Source organism: Mirounga angustirostris, unplaced genomic scaffold (genome assembly GCF_029215605.1).
Source record: "Mirounga angustirostris isolate CCGP_5_RB_7025 unplaced genomic scaffold, mMirAng1.0.hap1 SCAF_9, whole genome shotgun sequence".
Classification (NCBI taxonomy): Eukaryota; Metazoa; Chordata; class Mammalia; order Carnivora; family Phocidae; genus Mirounga; species Mirounga angustirostris.
The window spans coordinates 98,398,422-98,419,709 of NW_026991717.1; the positions used below are offsets into that span (position 1 = coordinate 98,398,422).

Below are 21,288 nucleotides of genomic sequence, written 5' to 3' on the forward strand. Positions count from 1 at the left end.
TTAGCTGCACAACAATGTAAATATACTCGACACTAGTGAACTATATGCTGAAACGTTAAGATGGTAAATTGTGTTACATGTATTTTATCACAGTTTTAAAAAAAATATATTCAAAGCAAGAAGACTATAAATTAGTGTAAGAAAATATAAATTAAAGCAAGAAGAAAATACAAGTGACTATTAACTGATAAGGACAATAGAGATTTTCTATAACTGAAATCAGCGGATAAATCTCAAAATCAATACATTTGAAAACAAATTTTAAACTGCTAGATATAAAATTATTAAAGCTAACAACCAAACTGGGGGGAAATAACAAACAAAATGACAAGAACTTAATATCCTTAATACATAAAAATCTCATAGTAATTCACTAGCCAAGCACTAAAACCCCATTTTTAAAAATGAATAACACATATAACACACAGTTTATAGAAAACATAAAGTTATCCTCCTATTGGGAATCTACACCCATTAAATCACCTAAATCCCACACAAAGACGCATAAAGAAAAATATTCTTTATAGCAAAAAGAAAAAAGGGAAACAAAAGATGTTATTTGTTGGTAAAGAGTTAAATAAATTATGGTATATGCATCCAAATATACAGCCATGATGATTTTGAAGAATATTAATCAGGGAAAAAATGCACCCACACAATATTATTATTTTTTTTTTTTAAAGATTTTTATTTATTTATTCATGAGAGACAGAGAGAGGAGAGGCAGAGGGAGAAGCAGGCTCCCAAGGAGCAGAGAGCCCGATGCGGGACTCGATCCCAGGACCCTGGGATCATGACCTGAGCCGAAGGCAGAAGCTTAACCATCTGAGCCACCCAGGCGCCCCGCACCCACACAATATTAAATAAAAACAGCAAGATACTAACCTAGATACACAGTACTAGCCCAATCACATTAAAATATATATAAAAATGCAATACATAGGTACACAGAAAAAAGAGGGAAGGAATTATATCAAAATTTAACAACTAGATAATCTTAGATTTTTCCTTCAAATTTCTCTATTTTCAAAATTCTATAATTTGAGTTCTCTATAATTGAAAAAGATGTTAATTCATTTTTAAAAAATCAAGTTTTTAACTATTACCTAACTACTTACCTGTTGTCATGTTTGGGCTGAACAGTCCTAGCACCGACACACTAGAGTAGGAGATCAGGTCTTTATATAATTCCCCACTTAAATATTCTTCTGCTTCTTGGACAGATGTTATGTTCACTGGGCATGAAATCCTGTTGCTGAATGAATATACTATATTCAAAATTAATTTTTAAAGATACTTTTCAGCTTGCAAAAAGATAAAACATACTACTAACATGGGCAAACACTGTATTCCACAGGATAAGTATCTGACAAAATAAAGACAACTAAATACTAGTGTAATAAAAAAAAAATCACCCTCATTAAACACAATTTCTATTTCCCCCAAAGTGAAGGAATAAGCTCTCTTCACCTTATCCTGTTATTTCAATTCATTCCTCCTTAACCTATTCAAAGTGTGTCAACAAAGCATAGGAATTAGAAGGTTTACAGACCCCAAAATTTAAGTCTTAGGGAGAAGCTGAATACTTACAGCTGGATAAATTTTAGGAGATCTTCAGTTCCTAACATTCCAGGGTAAGACACCGGGCTCTTGCCTTCCTTATACATCTTTACAACAGGAAATTCAGTAACATTTTGCTTAGTACATAAATCAGGCCAATCTGCACAGTTCACTCTAGTAAGCAGCATACTGGATGTGCCTAAACAACAGGAAACGCACACTTTATAAATATTAATGTAGAAAACTCAGTTGTGTAGACTTGACAATATTTTTATAGCCCATTCTTATTTTAACCTCTCATGAGCATGAACTGCTTCCACTGGACACTCTTCCCCTGATTTTTGCAACCCCTTCCCCAATTGGCTTATTTCCCCACCTCCCTTGCTGCTCAATTTGTGGGTCCCTTTTGCATGCTGGTCTGCCAGTAGAGTCTAAGTTGCCTGCAGTATTACATCCCCTATATTTTATCAATGCAGGAATTTCCCATGGTGTTCCTAATTTAAAGATTAAAAAAAAAAAAATTCTCTTAGCTACAGCTAACTAGGTACTAGGTAGGTATAAAAACTTGGTATTTGCTGCCATCTTGTGACTGAGTATAAAATATTCTTCATCATCTTAGATGAACAGTGGCTTTTTTCCATAAAGTCAATGTGAAAGGTTATAGGACTAAATGCCCGAAGCATTGCAGTATTCTCCCAATTTACAAAGTTATAGTATGGGCTTCAATGTAGACATAAAATAGTTACCTATACTATGCATTTCTACATTAAGCCCCCTGAACTTCTGAAACAGTCCCTTTATCTGATTATCTAATTACTAAAAGGATTGTTACTCATAAAGAACATCCTAAATGAAAAAGGAAATCAAGTCTTGGCTTGGTTATCTGCTTTTTTTATCCTACAAACATATACAACTCAGAGTCCTTGCATTGAGGGGCCAGGGAGCCTTTTTTCAATCATTAATAGAGAAGAATATAAGGGAATCTGTTTCCATTTTCATTTGGTATTGACAAATGGGATGGGTGGGGGGATAATTCTATTATTCAGGGACATTATCCAATTATTCCTTCATTGTGGTTTATATTTCCCCCCTTCCTTTTTCTTTCTTCTAATTTTTTGCCAATGAGGCTGGGGAACCTAAAAGAAGAAACTTAAATCTTTCCGTAGATTGCAACTACAAAGGAGAACCTGAAAGAGAGTAAGAGGATTTGATTTTTTTTTTTTTTTTTAAATATTAGGTGGGGCGCCTGGGTGGCTCAGTCATTGGGTGTCTGCCTTCGGCTCAGGTCGTGATCCCAGGGTCCCAGGATCGGGCCCCGCAGGGAGCCTACTTCTCTCTCCCCCTGCTTGTGTTCCCTCTCTCACTGTGTCTCTCTCAAATAAATAAATAAAAATCTTTAAATATATATATATATTAGGTAATCACATTATCTGTAGACTTAATCACCTCTTCATTCAGGTAATGAAGTAATCAAAAGTTGGATCAAATGTGGTTGAGAAATGAACTGAGGAAAAAAGTTTTAAAATCTCTGATGTTTTTATTACCATAGAACATGTTATATTTAGGATTGACTTTCCAGAATTAATTTAAGTTCACAAAAGTCCCTAATATATAAGCAAGTTGTACACTAGTAGACATTTTCCACTAAACTCCACCTTATTAGCTTATTCATTTATTCAACAATTTATTAAATACCAAATATTCTACGATGTAAGGCAATATGCCAAGTCCAGTGAACTGAGTATAAGATATACTACCTACCCATAAAGAACTTACTAAAAATTTAAAGAACCTAAAAAACTAAATGGTGGATACATTCCTAAAGTAGCTAAAAGAATAAGCCTATTTAACTGGAATAGCTAAGAAAAAAACAAGAAAAACAGTAGAAGAAAATCGTATTACAGATATGAAGCATGATACATTCTGTCTTATTCAAATGATTATAAAACATTATCCTAATCCATCATTATCTCTCTCTTATTAACATGCCTCCCTACCTCTCCCTACGTCTTTGCTAGAATGATGGCATAGATATTTTGAGTTCAAGTCTATTCCTTGGATTAGTTACCTACCCCTAGATGAGGTTTTCATAGAACAGTTAAAAGATCTTGGCTATTAAGAAATATCCCAGTCCAGGGTGCCTGGGTGGCTCAGTTGGTTAAGTGACTGCCTTCGGCTCAGGTCATGATCCTAGAGTCCCGGGATCGAGTCCCGCATCGGGCTCCCTGCTCGGCGGGGAGTCTGCTTCTCCCTCTGACCCTCCTCCCTCTCATGCTCTCTGTCTCTCATTCTCTCTGTCTCAAATAAATAAATAAAAAATCTTTAAGAAATATCCCAGTCCATAAGGAGTTAACTGAATAGCTTTAAGAACACTGAGATCTTAGATCTTTGGTTAGACTGTGAGATTGGGTCTTATCTGTCACATTTTTGTTTAAGTGCATTTAGTATTTATTTAATAATATTTAATAGTAACTAAGAGTAGGCACTCAATAAATGTTTGCTGAATGAATTCAGCCAAAAAGATTACTGGATTAACTGTCTGGCCACAAGTACTTTATACATAGGCTCTCTACTTTCTACTGAAGACAGTTCCATGAAAAGAACCAAGATGAATGCTTCTGAGCATTTCTGAAACTCATGGTTCATTAACATAAAGTTGGGAGACACAAATATAATAACAAATATAATTCATCTTTAGCATGATACAGCTTTACAAATAGCTATAGCTTAGAATCAAGAAAATAAGCATGCATACCATATTACATACCTTTCAATTTAATTGCCAAATCTATATAGGATTGCAGAAATGCCATGGATACTGCTTGCCCTACATTAAAATAAAAAATTCAACAGATATTGCAATATGCATATCTCCAAAGCATCCATACCTATACATTAACAAACATATAGATTTATAGGGTTTCCCAAAATTGTTATTCCTTCATAAGAAATATTTTAATATACAGTACTCAATATTGTGCAAACATTCAAGAGGATTCTAAATGCAACTAATTTTCTGCACTCAGACTGCAAAGGATATAGTTGAAGGGCTATTATTTGAAGGTAAAAGCAATATATGTCCTATAGATTCATAAGAACTGTTAATATATTTTTTAAAAAGAACTGTTAATATATTAAAAACATTAGCTTGAATTAACAATTTTTCTAAATTAGTAAATTAGTAAATCTTTCGATATGTGCAGTCTACTTGGGACAGTGCGAAAGCTATGTCATTCTACCACATGCAATATACAGAATGCAAAAATAAAATCCACCAACTTTAAATCCTCTAATACATAACAGTCCCTCCTCTAAAGGCTCATACTCACAACCAGCATAGAAAAGCACTATGCTATCAGAAGCCACCACTGTTGCATTAAACGTCTCTTCTGTTAGTTCTACCGTGAGTTCCAAAGGTAACCGTCTCTTCCTATCTCTGTAAACAGTTTCTGCCACTTCATCATCTTGAATATCTAAAATGTTCAAAAATACATTAATGTGTATATAAATACATAACTTATATAGATACAAATTCCACTGTATGACAACCACTGCGATGGACACTAGTCCCTGACCACATGGAGCTCCTGTTTACAGAAAAGTCAGACAATAAACTCATCACTGAATAAACACATAGTTATAAATTATGTCAGTTTAAGGAAAGAAAATGGTACATGATAAATTGTAATAGGGAGATTTAGGTTGGGGGAGCCAAAGCCTTCCAGCTAGAGAACCCAAAATTAAAAAAAAAAAAAAAGTCTTAGGCAAAAAGAAAAACCTATATGAAGGCTCTAAGACATAAAAGAGATTAGCATGTACTACGTACTGAAGGAAGGCAAATTTAGCTAAAACAAGATGGGATGAAGGAGTAAATGGCATGACAAAACTCTAGACTAGGCAATAGCTAGATCATAAAGAGCCATATGAGCCAAGAATTTTAGATTTTATTCTAAGTGCATCAAGTTATGTGGATTCTGAATATGTAAAAACCTATCGTTAACTTAGACCAACTAACCAACCAGTGGACCAATCCATTTATCCATCCATCCATCCATCCATGTATGGGGTTAAAAAAAAATTTTTGCACTTGTAAATATTCTGTTGGAAGTTTGTACAGATTATATGGTAACACTGAAGGGACATCTGACTTGATTAGAGAGACAAAGTTTCCTAGAAGAGTTCACACTAGCTGAATATTAAAAGAAAATGAAACTTAGGTAGGCAGTGAAGGAAGGCAGTGGAGGCATACAGAGCAAAGGGAATAGCATGTGCAAAGGCACAGTGGCATGAAGGAGCATGCAAATGGAAATGCAAACACTGATAATATTTAAGAGTACTGTTAGTTTTTGAGATGTAATAATAGCAATAATTATGGGGGTTTGGGGAAGTTTTTTTGGTTTTGCTTTTTTGGTTTTTTTTGGGGGGGGGTTGTTTTGTTTTTTAGAGAGAAAGAGCGAGCGAGCAAGCAAGCACAAGCCTCGGTCCGGGGGGAGGAGAGAGAATCCCAAACAGGTTTCATGCTCAGCACGGAGCCCGACATAGGGCTTGATCTCATGACCCTGAGATCATGACCTGAGCCAAAATCAAGAATTGGACACTTAACGGACTAAGTCACCCAACTAACTGCCCCAGTTATGCTCATTTTATTTTTTATTTTTATTTTTTAAATTTTTTATTAAATTCAATTTAATTATCATATATTCTATTATTAGTTTCAGAGGTAGAATTCAGTGATTCACCAGTTGCATAAAACACCCAGAGCTCATTATGTTCATTTTAAAAGGAGAATCCTTATATTTCTGAAAAACACAGGGAAATCTTTTTGGATGGAACTACATATTTGGGATCTGCAACAAAATAGTAAGGGGTGGGCAGTGACTAGAACAGGATAGCCATGGGTTGATGGTAGCTGGGTGGGGCCAGGTAATGGGATACCAGGAGATTTGTTCTATTATCCTGTCTACTTTATGCTAAGTTCATAATTCTTTATAATAACACATTACAAAGAAAGGAACGGAGGAAGACAATTTAAAAATGAAAGTATTGTTTTTATATGATTTCTAATATATAAAATAAAATACCAGATCTGAATTACAGTGCATTTCCACAGGTTTCAGCTGTGTGACTCCAGTGGGTCACATAACTCTATGGGCCTCAGTGTTCAAATCTGAAACCTAAGAGTTGCACTATACTAACTTAAAGGAACTTTAAAACACCACATTCTATGATACTAACAAGTTACAACTCCAATACCAAAATTAATAAAGGCCTATTTTCCTATTTACTGTATTTTTTCCTTCTTATTCACATATTTTCATTTTCCTTCCAATCCTTTATTTCCCAATCCATTCTTGTCCTCTTCTTCCAACACTTCCTTTCCCTCTTTCCTATTCTCTCTCTCTCAATAAGCTACCCTCACTTCTAAATTGATCCACTCTTTAGCTCTATCTTTCACCTATTCATCAATATATACACACGTTCTTTTAAGCCATACATGTGTAATATTTTTTCCATATCGTCCTTTTGTAGAATTCAATCCATTTTACTCTGATTCATTCTGTGCCCATTTCCTTTGAAGGACATTTTTCTTTGTGTTGTGCTCTCACATGGTAACAAACTCTTTCCTATACGTGTATTTTTCCTATACAAATGGGAACAAAACAAGGTGGGGGGATTATGTATATGGACATGACTACATACACTATTATGGGCCAATATGGATTACAGATGTAGAAAGTTAAGACAGAAAAAAAAAAACCCACAACAAAACAAACAAAAGGGAAAGCTGTAAAAGAAATCCTAGAACTAGGCTGGGGAGAGAAGACAGGCAGAGAAGAAAGAGAAGGCCACATCACAGGGCAAATTAAGGGGTGTGGCAAGGAAATCTTGAAACAAACAACTCCCACTGAGAACAGGAATCTCACTAAGCTGACACAGGGGCGATTCCCTTGACTGGAAGGGGGAATCTATGAACCATGATAGAAAACAGAGCCAGGAGAAAGAGACCAGAACACAGGTCTATGTAATGACAATGCTATAGAGAACTCTGGCTTAAACCATGAGCAGTTCCAACCTCTGCATATTAGAAAAGAGCTAGAACATAACTCAAACCAAAAAACTGGTCACTGGTAACCATTAAATCTCAGAGCCCTTATTAAATTTATAATATAGATTCTGATCAAAATAATGAATGGACCTCACAAAAAGAATACATAAATTACTCCCTTCTTGACACTCATAATAGTACTAGGTAAAACATTCAAGTATATACTAAATGCAATACAAAAATGAACAAGACATAATCCCTGCTTTAGAGATATTATAGACTAGTGGAGAAGAGAGAAAAGCAAGTGAGCAGTTACAGGATAGGATTAATGTTATGAAGGAGTGTCAGTAACAATAATGATAATGCATAAGATTTCAAGTCAGAATGCTTAAGTTCTAGTCCAGGCTCTACCACATGCCATTTGTTTGACTTTGGGTAGATCACTTAATCCTGCTAAAACACAGATTCTTGATCTACAAAGTGAAGGTGACATCAGCTAACTCAACCAAAGTAAATAATGTGTAGGAGAATAGCCTTGAAACTATAGAATACTTCAAAAACATACGCAATAAGTACAATAAAAAGAAATATAACATGTTAAAAAGAGGTTTTAAATGTTATTGAAATTTACTCCCAGACTGTCATCAGATTTATTTACAACTACAAATCCAACAATATTTATTAGAATTTCATTTCCTAATAGGAAAAATAAAAATAAAATACCCTGTTGTGGCTCCTGGGTCATTTTTAAACATGGAGTAGACCAGGAGGGCTGAAAGAACTGATTTAGAAGATAAAGGCACAGATGTGGAAAGCTACATCCTGGCATGTAACAATGAAAGGTATCACATTCAACAAAATACAGCATCCTTACCTTTTCCACCAAATCAACTTGATAAAATGTCATTCAAAATAGGTTTCTCCAGGTATTTTCATAGTCTTGAATGTCAAAACATTCTATGAGAAAGTTAATTCATTGAAATTTCACTGACCTCATGGGTGCCGAGGAGGAATGGAGGGTGGAGGGGAAAGGAGCATCACAAAACATATTACCCATATCTGGACTTCCCATGTCCTCATCTCCGTCTTCTTGTATTTCTTCAATGTGCATATTACTTTCCACACGGGATATTATTAAATCAATATCATGTAAGACCAAAAATTCCACTGGCACTCCCTAGAAATACATTCATTTTTAAAATCATGACTAAAAATATACCAAAGCATTTTAATAAAAATGTTTTACTTGTTTGATATTAAAATGAAACTAAATCTTTGAACTTCAGTTTTAAAATTAAACAAAAAAAGGAAATTCCATAATCATTATGAAAAGTACCCAAAGCATACTTTATATAAAATAGTGTGTACTAATGAAAAAAAAAGGCAAAAAAGAACTGAAAGTCTCACTTGCTTGACATAATGGTATTATACTGACGTCTGCAACATTTCACACATAACTGCATGTCCCACTTCAATATAAAACTTAATTGCAGGGCGCCTGGGTGGCTCAGTTGGTTAAGCGACTGCCTTCGGTTCAGGTCATGATCCTGGAGTCCTGGGATCGAGTCCCGCATCAGGCTCCCTGCTCGGCGGGGAGTCTGCTTCTCCCTCTGACCCTCCTCCCTCTCATGCTCTCTGTCTCTCACTCTCTCTCTCGCAAATAAATAAATAAAATCTTAAAAAAAAAAAAAACTTAATTGCAAATAGGGCCATCAAAATTATTTTGATATTCCACAGAAATATTCAAAATAATATCTCATCCTACAATAATTCCACTAAAATAAAACTACAATCTGCCCCCAGGTATTTTAAGAATACCAAATCTAGCCCACGGAGATTATTCCATTATAATTTCTTTTACTAATACCCAACTATCACATCTTAAAAACATGAAATTTTAGGCCACTAGATTATTTCAGTAAATCATTCCTGACTGTAACTATACATGAGAATAAAGCTATAAAATAACTGTGTGTTTGTTCTTTGATATCACATATTTATCTTTTTAATATTACATTCAAAGTGAGCAACTTTTTACTTCTGTGGAAATAATAACGGAGTTAAAAGGTAGAGTGATTAAAGTCAAACCAAATTTGTTTGAAGTATACATAGATATTGTGGTAGTAAACTTTTTTATTCAAATACAACATCCACACAGGAAAGAACACAAATTGTAAGTGTATAGTTTGATGAATTTTTACAGAGCTGATACACTTATATAACCACCACACAGGTTAAGATACAGAACATTACCAGCACACCGAGAGGCCATCTTCTTGCCGCTTCCTGTCATTACCCTCCCCCAAAGGTAATCACTATTCTGACTTTCATCACCATCTATAAATTTTGCCAGTTTTTGAATTTATATAATACAACTATATACGCCCTGTACTCTTTTTGTGACCACTTCTTTTGATCAACACTATTTGTGAGGTTTATCCATGTTACATTTAAAAGCAGTTTATCCTTTTTCAAAGATGAATGTACTAGTATGTACCATATATATGTACGTATGTGTTTATCCGTTCTATTGCTCATGGACATGTGTTATTTCCAGCTTCAGACCATTATAAAAGTATACTAACTGCTATGAACATTACTACAGCTGTCTTTTAGTGCACGTGTATACACATTTCTGTTGGGCAGTGCTTAGGAATGAAATTGCTGGTTCACATGATATATATATAGCCTCAGCTTCAGGAAGCACTGCCAAATATTTTTCCAGTTTTCATTGTACTAATTTTCACTCCTACCAAAAGTTCTTGTAACTCTACCTTCTTAAAAACACTTGGAATTGTTACTTCTTAAATTTTTAGCCATTCGGGGGGTGAGTACTGGTATGTCTTGTGGTTTTATTTGCATTTCCACCTACAGTTTATCTGCTAATTGGATAAGGGAAATGTATCTTATGATGGAGAGAATTAACTGTCTCCACATTAATTCAGTAATCAAATGTGGCATCATTAAGTGAGAAAACCAGACATCATCCACATTAGAATAAGATAAAATACCAGTAAGCCAGCACTGTGAAGTATTCTTACCCAAAACATTTAATGGAGCTAGGCAATCTAACTTCCAGTTTTTAGAAAACATAAGGGAACAGAGGAGCAAGGCAGACAAAAGCAAAAGGAAACAGACAAATCCAGAATATGGAAAACCTGGCCCATTTATCTAAAAGGCACCATCATGGGGGAGAAGAAGAGGGAGTGTTAAGACATTGAGACATTTAAGAAACACACCAAATGCAATTCGTAATCCTTAACTAAATTTTGGTTCACAAAAAACACCTATAGAAAATACTTTTAGATGAAAAAATTTGAATATGAACTGGCTATGAGATTAGGCTATGATAAAACAAATTCCTGTTAATTTTGTTAAGTGTGATAATAAAATTGTGATTGTATAAAGAAGAACAGTAATTTTTAAAGATTCATGTTGGATATTTATGAATCTGTAAATGCCATGATATCTAACATTCTTTGGAATGTTTTAGAAAAAAATTATAGGTGAAGCAAATATGATAAAATATTAATTGTTGAATCTAGGTAGTAAGTATATAGTTGTTCATTCTATTTTTCTACTTTTCAGTTTGTTTGATTTCATACAAAAAAAAAAAAAAACTCTGAAGAAAGGAATTAAAAAGGGCTTTTAAAAACTTAGATACTGGGGCACCTGGGTGGCTCAGTCATTAAGCGTCTGCCTTTGGCTCAGGTCATGATCCCAGGGTCCTGGGATTGAGCCCCACATCGGGCTCCCTGCTCAGCGGGAAGCCTGCTTCCCCCTCTCCCATTCCCCCTGCTTGTGTTCCCTCTCTCGCTGTGTCTCTCTCTGTCAAATAAATTAAAAAATCTTTAAAAAAAAAAAAAAACTTAGATACTAAGAAAGATCCTAAGCATTAATACTATTCCTCATACTACTATGCTAAAACACAAACAATTCTTCCCCTCAGGGCTTCTGCATGTGCATCCTCTCACACTCATCACTCTTTCCCCACATATCCACAGGCATATTCCTTTACTTTATTGTTACTAATCAGTGAGATCTTCCGAAACTACTCTCTCACCTTACCCTGTTTTTTTTTCCACTGTCCTTAACACCATCTGACATTCTAGCTATACTGGTTTTGTATTTGTCTCCTGCCACTAGTATATTAGCTCCATGAGGGCAAAAACTTGCTTTTGTTCACTGCCATATCCTCAGAGCCTAGGACTGTGCCTGAAACAAAGCAGGTACACAATAAATACTTATGGAAAGGATGAATGGATGAGTATAGTATTTATTGAGCACTTATGAATGTATTTGACCCTGTGCTAATTTAGCACTTTACATTATTTCTTTTAATATACTGACCCAACAACTCTTTAAAGTAGATATTATTATTAACCCTCCTTTACAATGAAAAAAAAAAAAAAGAGAGAGAGACATATAGAAGTAATTTGCCCAGAGTTACAAAGTTGGATTTGAACTAGGCAGTAAGATTCTATAGCATAAACTCTTAATACTATATTGCTAATTACTGCCGTAGGAAAAAAAATTCTGAAGAACTAATGCAATACCAAAAGATATGTTTTATAACTTACTATACAAGGCTTGTAATATAGTAATATGAGCATACAATACTATCTAAGCAGTTCTATACTTTAAGGACCCTCAAACCCTTTGCCTGGAAAGGGAGAGAGAAAGAATGATTATACAAACCCAGGATGAACATTATTGCCCTGATGAGAAGGTAAAAAAAAAAAGATTTACACTGAATTCAATACAGAGACTCATAGAAAAGACTCTTCTATCCTTTACAGAAAATTTCTTTGCAGAGATAGCTATCTTATAACCTCTCTTACCTCATGCTATACAAAATTGTTACATTTTAACAATTTAAGACATCAAAACTCAAAAACCATCATGAACTTTAATTTTTCCATAAAACCTATTTCCCAATAATAAATATTATAATTTCTTATTTAGGGATCTTGATCTACCAGCAAAAAGAAGAGCTTCAGAAAGTACTCCTTCCATGACCTAGCCAAAAAGCAGAGCATACTCGCCCCATACTATAGTATACACATTTGAACAATACTACAGTTTTCAAAGTATTTTCCTATTTTGTCTTATAAATTTCTTGTAAGTTAGAAGGGAAGGTTTTATGAATAGTTCACAAATGAGAAAACTGAGCTTGGAGAAGCTAATTCATTAATCTGGTTCCAGAACGAGAAGAAACAGAATCCAAGTCTTCTGACCTTTGACCCAGTGTTCATGCCATAGTCCTAGGCAAGAGAATTTAAGTTTAAATTGTCTGGCAGTTCAGGGGCCCCTGGCTGGCTCAGTCAGTAGAGCACCCAATTCTTGATCTCAGGATCATGAGTTTGAGCCCCATGTTGGGTGCAGAGATCACTTAGGTAAATTTAAAAAAATGTTTTTAAAAACTGGCAGTTCAAACCATGAGAGACTATGGACTCCAAGAAACAAACTGAGGGGAGGCGAGTGGGGGAATGGGTTAGCCCAGTGATGGGTATTAAAGAGGGCACGTACTGAATGGAGCACTGGGTGTTATATGCAAACAATGAATCATGGAACACTACACCAAAAACTAATGATGTAATGTATGGTGATTAACATAATAAAAAAAACTGGCAGTTCAAAAACATCAATCAATTGTTTAGCATATTTATATAATATTTTGAAATGTGCAGAATTAATGAGTTCTCAATAATTAAGAAAAATTTTAAGAAAAATATAAGAAAAAAAGAACATTAACAGAAATTTACAAAGGCAAATAAATGGGAAATAAGCCTTTAAAAAATGTTCAACCTCACCAGTAATCAAAAATATGCAAATTAAAACAGGAACTTTGTCGATAAAGAAGTTTTTTTTTTTTAAGATGGTGATGCTCAGTAGTGGCAAGATGTATGAGCAACAAGGAATTCCAAACCTTGCTGGTTTCTGGAGGGCAATTTGACAATATATTCTAACAGCCTTAAAAACCCCCATTTCCTTTGACAAACTTCACGTCCAGAAGTTTAGCCAAAGGAAAGAACCAGTGATATTCAAAACAGTGTACAAAGGCAGGCATCATATAGCACAATAGCAAGTAATTAAATATAATTTTACATGAAAAGTAGGCTATATAGCATGACCCTAATTTTCTTTAAAATATATATATATGAACATGAGAAAAGAGACAAACTAACAAATGGGGAAAAAAAAAAAAAAAGAACACCAAAATATTAAAAGCAATAATCTCTGACTAGTGGCAATTTACAGAATTTCTTTTCTGTAATAAGCATATATTATTTTATGACCACACATATTAACTTTCTTTAAATAAGCAGACATTGTAGAGCAATACATAAAATGACTAACCTCTTCTGCTCTTCTGAAGACCACGTTAGCATGCAGAGGAATGTCCACTTCCAATGAGTCCCTTTTTCAAAATGGAAATAAATGTTTTATATGGTTAATCTGAAGAACAGTCATCCAGGATGTCAACATAAAAGCGAACTTTAAGTTCTTACACTAAAAACTATAAGTTCTTACATAAAAACAATTTATGAAAAAAGATTACAATTTAGTAAGTCTGAGAAATTTTAGACATAAATACAGACTAGATGTTCCAGTCTCCATCTTCATTTTGCAAAGTTTAAAGGTCTAAATTTTAATCAAGTTATTAATGTACAGACTTTAGCTTAGCAACTGGTTCTATTAGAATTTACCAGAGTAAATTTATTAGAATTTACTAATACTAGAATTTACTAGAGATCTAAGTTTATTTACAAGTGAATATATTACCATATTTTAAAAAGAGAAAAACTCTAGTGTTTTGCTAAATACAGTGAATATTTAATGTTTAAGATACCTTAACAAGAGTAGAACTCCTGCTTTCCCCAGAAGACACCAAGCGACCCATTCTGCAGTCCTTCTATCAGCTTCATACGTCGCTTGCTGACTAACAATAAAAACCAGTGGTAATCCTAGTTGGAGATGAACAGTTGAAACCTGTTGAGGGTCTTCAGCAACTTCAGTCTTCATTTTAAAAAAAGAACAAAAGGTCTTCACTGTGTGAGAATAGGGTTCCAACATTTGGATTTAAACTCTAATTCTTATTAATAAAGTCATGAGTTAAAAAAAAATACAAGTCTGTTGAAATAAATCCAATATTAACAGAAATGACCTCATTATTTCCTAAGGTTAATCCTCCCAATGTACCTATATAGTTTAAGCATTATAAAACTAACACATTTACAAGGAGTTAAACATGAAATTACAACCACAAGGAATAAGCATATTATAAAGAAATTTTAAAAAAACAATTAATAAAACAGTGTGGTACTGATAAAGAGATATTTCAAATGAAATAGAATAACAAGAATAAATTCTTTTGTATAAGAATTTAACGACACATTACAAAACAATGAGGAACATCTGAGTTAGGACAGCAGTTTGAATATATACATCTAATTTTATTCCCTCCAGAAATCCCAGGAAAACTATAGCAGGAAGATTTTTTTTAAGGAGATAAACATACATATGTGAAGAAAGGAAAAGAGAAAAGGCAAACATTTTTTTGGAAGCTGAAGAACAGAATAATAACTGACTTAGGAGAATCTAACAAAGCAAAACCATAAGCCATGAGAGAGAAAGCTAAGAAACAATCAATTTTAACTGCAGCATCCCTAAAATTGCTCAGGACCTGTCCGTGCCTGGTATCTCTGGAACCAGGAGAGAAACGCTGGAGGGCAGCGGCAGGAAGGCTCTGAAATAAGGAGGAATAGGTAAAAGCTTTGGAGGAGTTAGATCCTGAGATTCTCCTCCCGACTCCATGAGTTTAGGCAACTGTTCCTCCCTCACACCAGAAGAAATCTGGGGGGACTTCAGAAAAATCTCAGAGTGTGAATACCATGCCAAAAGTGGGGGGATTAAGTAACCAAATGCTAAGACACCCCCAACTCCCTACCCACTCAGTTCCCAGAATAAAAGCAGCCAGACTTCTGTCCTCTGGGCAGAAGAAGGGAAGATCCTTTTCTGAGAACCGTAAGCCCAAGAAAAAGCCTGAGGATACTGACATTAGGGTTCACCAAAAAGCAGCCCAGGTCCAATCCCCTATAGAGCTCAGAATTAACAAGTCTCATCTACAGTCCCAGAATTTCCAATCAGCTTTTTAGGTTCATATTCTAAATCACAAACAGATATCCAAGGAGTAACATGGATCTGAGGGAAGCCTCTAACATAAAAGATAGAGACCAGAAAAAACAGAAAAACAGATAACATGGAGAAAACAAAGACTATTCAGGAAGCAGATTCAGAAAATCACCACCGGTAAGCTCCAGGTGATGGGAAGATACTGCATCCATAAAGAAATAAAAATTAAAATTGAACACATCTGCCAGAAAGTACATACAGCAAAAGATAGAAAATAGGAGAAAATGTAATAAAGGTGAAGGACAGGTTCAAGAGGTCCAATGTCCAACTAGGAGTCCCAGAAAGAGAGAAGGGAGAAAATAGAAGGAAGAATCATCACTGAAATAAACACAGAAGTTTCTCATGACTGAAGGAACATGAATTGCCAGACTGAAAGAGCCACTGAGTAACCAAATAGTGGATAAAAGTAGATATACAGGAAGATGCTTTCTTGCAAGCTTTGCAATTATTGAGAATTTTTGTTAATCCTCAAAGCTTCTAGAGAAAAATTGATATTTACCCATGGTAGACCGAATTCCAAAATGGTCCCCAAGATTTCTGGTGCACAAATTTTGTATAATACCAATCCCTAGGAGAGCCATTCCCTTGATTAGGTTACGTTATAGAAGGCTGTCAGCACAACGCAGTGAGATTGTCCTGCTGGCTCTGAAGGAGGAAGCTGCAATTTTTGGAGAAGGCCGTATGGCTAGGACCTGAGAATAGCCTGTACGAGCTAAGAGCAACACCAGCCAATGAGCAGCAAGAAAATGGAGACCTCAGTCCTACAACCACATCAAACTGAATTATACCAAAGCTTGAATGGGTAGAACAGCCTGAAGAAACAGAAAGACCTGGTTCCTTCTTTGTGTATTGGGAGAACAATCAGTAATTCAGCATTAAAAAGTGAAAACGAGGAATAAGCAATAAGGATGGAGATCTGGCAAGGAACCAAATCATTAAAAACTTTTATTTCTCCTAAGAAAGTGGGGCTTTCTTCTGTAAATGAATTGAAACCATTTAGAAATTGTAAGAAATATTATAACATGTGTGTTTAAAAATATTATTCTGCCAGCAATGGCAAGTATGAATTTCAAGGGAGTGAAAAAAAGGGGGGGGGGGGATAGAGACCAGATCAGTTACTATTACTAAAATAGAACATGAAAGATGGTGAAAACCTCGATTAAGGCATCGGCTGTTAGAACGAAGAATTCAAAAGATATTTAAGATGTAAAATTAGATGCGGGGAGATGCAGGAATTGAGAATGATTTCCCAGGTTTCTGCTATGAATGACTGGATAGTAAATTAACCAAGATAATGGAGAAAGAACAGATGGTGGAGAAGGACAACACACTGATGTTGGACATATTGAGCTTAAGGAGAGATACACCTAATTAGTAGTTAGAGATACAAGAAATACATCTAATTAGTAGTTAGATATATGGGTTAGGAAGTCCAAAGAAAAATTTGACCTGAAAGTTCAGATCTGAGAATCAGTGTAGTTAATGCCATAGAAACAGATGAGACCACTTGAAGGGTGTTTTCTAAGCATTATCATTGTGTGTGTAGCAAAGTACTCCAAAACCTGATGGCTTAAAATAACAAGAATCACTCATTTTGTTTGTATATCTGCAAGTTCATCTCTGATCCACATAGCATTAGGAGGGCCTCTGGACAGGAGGCAGAAGCTCTGCTTTAAAGATGGCTCATTCGGGACGCCTGGGTGGCTCAGTTGGTTAGGCATCTGCCTTCGGCTCAGGTCATGATCCCAGGGTCCTGGGATCAAGTCCTGCATCAGGCTCCTTGCTCCACAGGGAGCATGCTTCTCCCTCTGCCTGTCGCTCCCCCTGCTTCTGTGCTCGCGCACTCTCTCTGACAAATAAATAAAATCTTTAAAAAAATAAAATAAAATAAAGATGGCTCATTCACTGGCTTGTAAGCTGATGCTGACTATATGAGCTCAGCCAGGGCTGTGGGCTAGGGGCCTCAATTCTTCACCAAGCTTCTCCTCAGATTTAGTCTGACACCAAGGTACCCAAGTTTCAAGAATGAGCAACGAAAAAGAACAAAGGAGAAGTGCAAGGCATCTTGTGACAGACCTCAAAAGTCACACATCATCACTTCAGCCCTATTCTACTGGTCAAAGGCAGTCACAGAGGCCCAATCAGCTTTAGGGAGAGGGGACATAGACTCCACTGGATAGGCACAAAAATAAAATTAAATTAAATTTAAAAAAATACTTTTATATATTTTATGTAAAATATAGATTATATATATAAACTGATAGAATATACAAAAGTGACAAAAACACTCTTGCATTGCGGGGGATTACCAATATTTTTATTTTTATTTTTTAAGATCTTATTTATTTATTTGAGAGAGAGAGAGCAGGGGGAGGTACAGAGGAGAGACAAGCAGACTCCAAGCTGAGTGCAGAGCCCAACGTGGGGCTCAATCTCATGACCCTGAGATCATGACCTGAACCAAAATCAAGAGTCAGATGCCCAACCAGCTGAGCCACCCAGGTGCCCCACCAATATTTTTCTAAAATTCACAAATTATTATTAACTTAGAAATTAATTTTCAAAAAAGGATATCAAGGAAAAAAGAATTATAACAGACTGCTATTAACCATTGTACACTTATAAATTAGATAAACTAGAAGACAGGATAAATTCCCAGACACATACAACCTCCCAAGATTGAATCATGTAGAAATAGAAAATGTAAATAGATATATAATAAGGAGATTGAATCAGTAATCAAAAACCTCCCAACAAAGAAAAACCCAGGCCCACATAGCATCACTGGAGAATTCTATCAAACATTTAAAAAAGAATTGATGCTAATCCTTCTCAAACTGTTCCCAAAAAATGATGAGTAGGGAACACTCCCAAACTCATTGTATGAAGCCAACATTACTCTGATACCAAAGCCAGACAAAGATATTACAAAAAACTACAGACCAATATCCCTGATGAATATTGATGCAAATATCCTCAACAAAGTACTTTTAAACTGAATTCAGCAGGACATTAGAAAAAATTAAACCCATGACCAAGTATAATTTATCCCTAGGATGCAAGGATGGTTCAAAATCAGTCAATATAGAGGACAAAAATCACATCATCCTCTCAACTGATGAAGAAAAAGTATTTGACAAAATTCAATACACTTTCACAATAAAAACATTCAACAGACTAAGAATAGGATAAAAGTTACCTCAACATAATAAATGTCATACATGAAAAGGCCACAACTAACATCATACTCAATAGTGAAAAATTGAAAGCTTTTCCTCTAAGATCAGGAACAAAGCAAGGATGCCCACTATTGCCACTTCTATTCAACATAGTACTGGAAGCTGTAGCCAGAGCAACTAAGCAAAAAATAAACAAATAAAAAGCATACAAATTGGAAAAGAAAAAGCCAAAATTATCTCTGTTCACAGATGACATGATCTTGTATGTAGAAAACCCTAAAGATTCCACAAAAAATAGTCGGAATAATGAATGAATTCAACAACGTTGCAGGATATAAAATCAACACTGAAAAGTCAGTTGTGTTTTTATGCACTAACAAGGAACTCTCCTAAAAGGAAACTAAGAAAATAATCCCATTTATAATAGCATCAAAAAGAATAAAATATTTAGGAATAAGCTTAACCAAGAAAGAAGACTTATACATTGAGTGCTACAAAACATTGCTGAAAGAAATTAAAGAAGACACAAATAAATGTGAAGACATCCATTCATGTTCTTGGATTAGACTTAATATTGTTAAAATGTCCATACTAGCTTTGCGCAGTGGCAGTATCCTAGCCAATGAGGTTTATCCGAGGCGCGATTATTGCTAATTAAAATGTCCATACTACCCAAAGCCATCTACAAATTCAATGCAATCCCTAGCAAAATTCCAATGGCACTTTTGCAGAAATAGAAAAAAAAAAAATCCTAAAATTCATACGAAATCTCAAGGGACACCAAATAGCCAAATCAACATGAGGAAGAATAAAGCTGGAGGTCTCACAACTCCAGATTTCAAAACATACAGCAATCAAAACATGCAGTACCGGCATAAAGACAGACACAGACTAAGAGAAGAGAACAGAGAGCCCAGAAATAAGCTCTCGCATATGTGGTCAAATATCTTTGACAAGGGCACCGAGGCTACACAATGGGTAACAGAGAGTCTTCAACAAATGGTGCTGGGAAAACTAGATATTCACATGCAAAAGAATCAAGATGAATTTTCATCTTACACCAAATACAAAATAACTCAAAATGGACTACTGACCTAAATGAAACCATAAAACTCCTAGAAGAAAACATAGGGGAAAACCTTCATGACAATGGAATGTAAATGATTTCTTGGAAATGACACCACAGGCACAGACAACAAAAGCCAAAAAGACAAATGGAACTACATCAAACTTACACATGTCTGCACTGTGGGAAGAAACAATCAACAATAGTAAAAAGGCAACCTACACAATGGGAAAAAATACTGCAAACCATGTGTCAGATAAGGGGTTAATATCCAGAATAAACAATTCCTACAACTTAACAACAAAATAACAAACTAAAAAAGGGCAAGTAGACATTTCTCCAAAGAATAGACATTTGAATAGACATTTCTCCAAAGAAGATAGACAAATGGGCAACAAGCTTATGAAAAACTTAACTGATCATTAGGGATATGCAAGGCAAAAACACTATGGCATTATCAAAATCATTAGGATGGCTAATATCAAAACAAAAATAATGACACAAATAACAAGTATTGACAAGGATGTGGAGAGATTAAAAACTTCTGCACACTGCTAGAAGGCATATAAAATGATGTAGCCACTATAGAAAACAGTATGAAGGTTCCTCAAAAAATTAAAAACAGAACTACCATATGATCCAGCAAGTTCATTATCCAAAAGAATTAAAAACAGGATCTCAAAGAGATACTTGCAAACCCACATTCATTATAGCATTATTCACAATGCCCAAGATACGGGAGCAGCCTAAATACTCATTATTGGATGAATGGATAAATAAAATGTTATACACACACACATATATGTATATATATAATGGAATACTATATGGTCTTGAAGGTAATCCTCCAGAAGGGAGGTTGGTGGGGGTATGGGTGAAATAGGTGATGGGAATTAAAGAGTGCACTTGTGATGAGCACGGGGTGATACATGGAAGTGCTGAATCACTGTATTATACACCTGAAACTGTATGTTAACTAGAATTTAAATATTTTTTTAAAAATGCCAGTATTTACAACATAAAAAAAAAAAAAAGAAGGTAATCCTGACAAATACAACAACATGGATGAACCTTGAGGACATAAGGTTAAGTGAAATAAGCCAATTACAAAAGACACTTTTTATTATTTTAGACCACTTATAAGAGGTCTCTAAAATAATCAAATTCATAGAAACAGAAAGTAGAATGATTGCCAGGGCTGGAGAGACAGGGACATGGGGAACTGTTTCTCAATAGGTATA

General features: G+C 35.0%; 1 protein-coding gene, 1 long non-coding RNA gene and 1 other non-coding gene across 7 annotated transcripts in view; 2 read left to right on the top strand and 1 right to left on the bottom strand.

Moving 5' to 3' along the window:
* LOC135361615 (uncharacterized) overlaps positions 1-21,288 on the top strand; it is a 120,849-nt gene that overhangs the window by 91,478 nt on the left and 8,083 nt on the right. The gene's annotated exons all lie outside the window — the stretch shown is intronic.
* TXNDC16 (thioredoxin domain containing 16) overlaps positions 1-21,288 on the bottom strand; it is a 125,606-nt gene that overhangs the window by 38,342 nt on the left and 65,976 nt on the right. For 4 of the 5 annotated variants that reach the window (XM_054513708.2, XM_064571057.1, XM_054513707.2 and 1 more), the window contains exons 10-16: positions 14,460-14,653; positions 13,967-14,027; positions 8,660-8,783; positions 4,890-5,033; positions 4,328-4,387; positions 1,591-1,759; positions 1,119-1,255 (exon numbers count right to left, since the gene is read on the bottom strand). In XM_054513708.2, the coding sequence (XP_054369683.1) occupies positions 1,119-1,255; positions 1,591-1,759; positions 4,328-4,387; positions 4,890-5,033; positions 8,660-8,783; positions 13,967-14,027; positions 14,460-14,653 (889 nt within the window). The remainder of the gene's footprint in view (positions 1-1,118; positions 1,256-1,590; positions 1,760-4,327; positions 4,388-4,889; positions 5,034-8,659; positions 8,784-13,966; positions 14,028-14,459; positions 14,654-21,288) is intronic. The other variant, XM_054513710.2, reaches the window with a different exon arrangement.
* Positions 19,575-19,721, top strand: LOC123862534 (U4 spliceosomal RNA). The gene has a single exon (XR_008508216.1). It is a non-coding gene; the product is annotated as a U4 spliceosomal RNA (small nuclear RNA).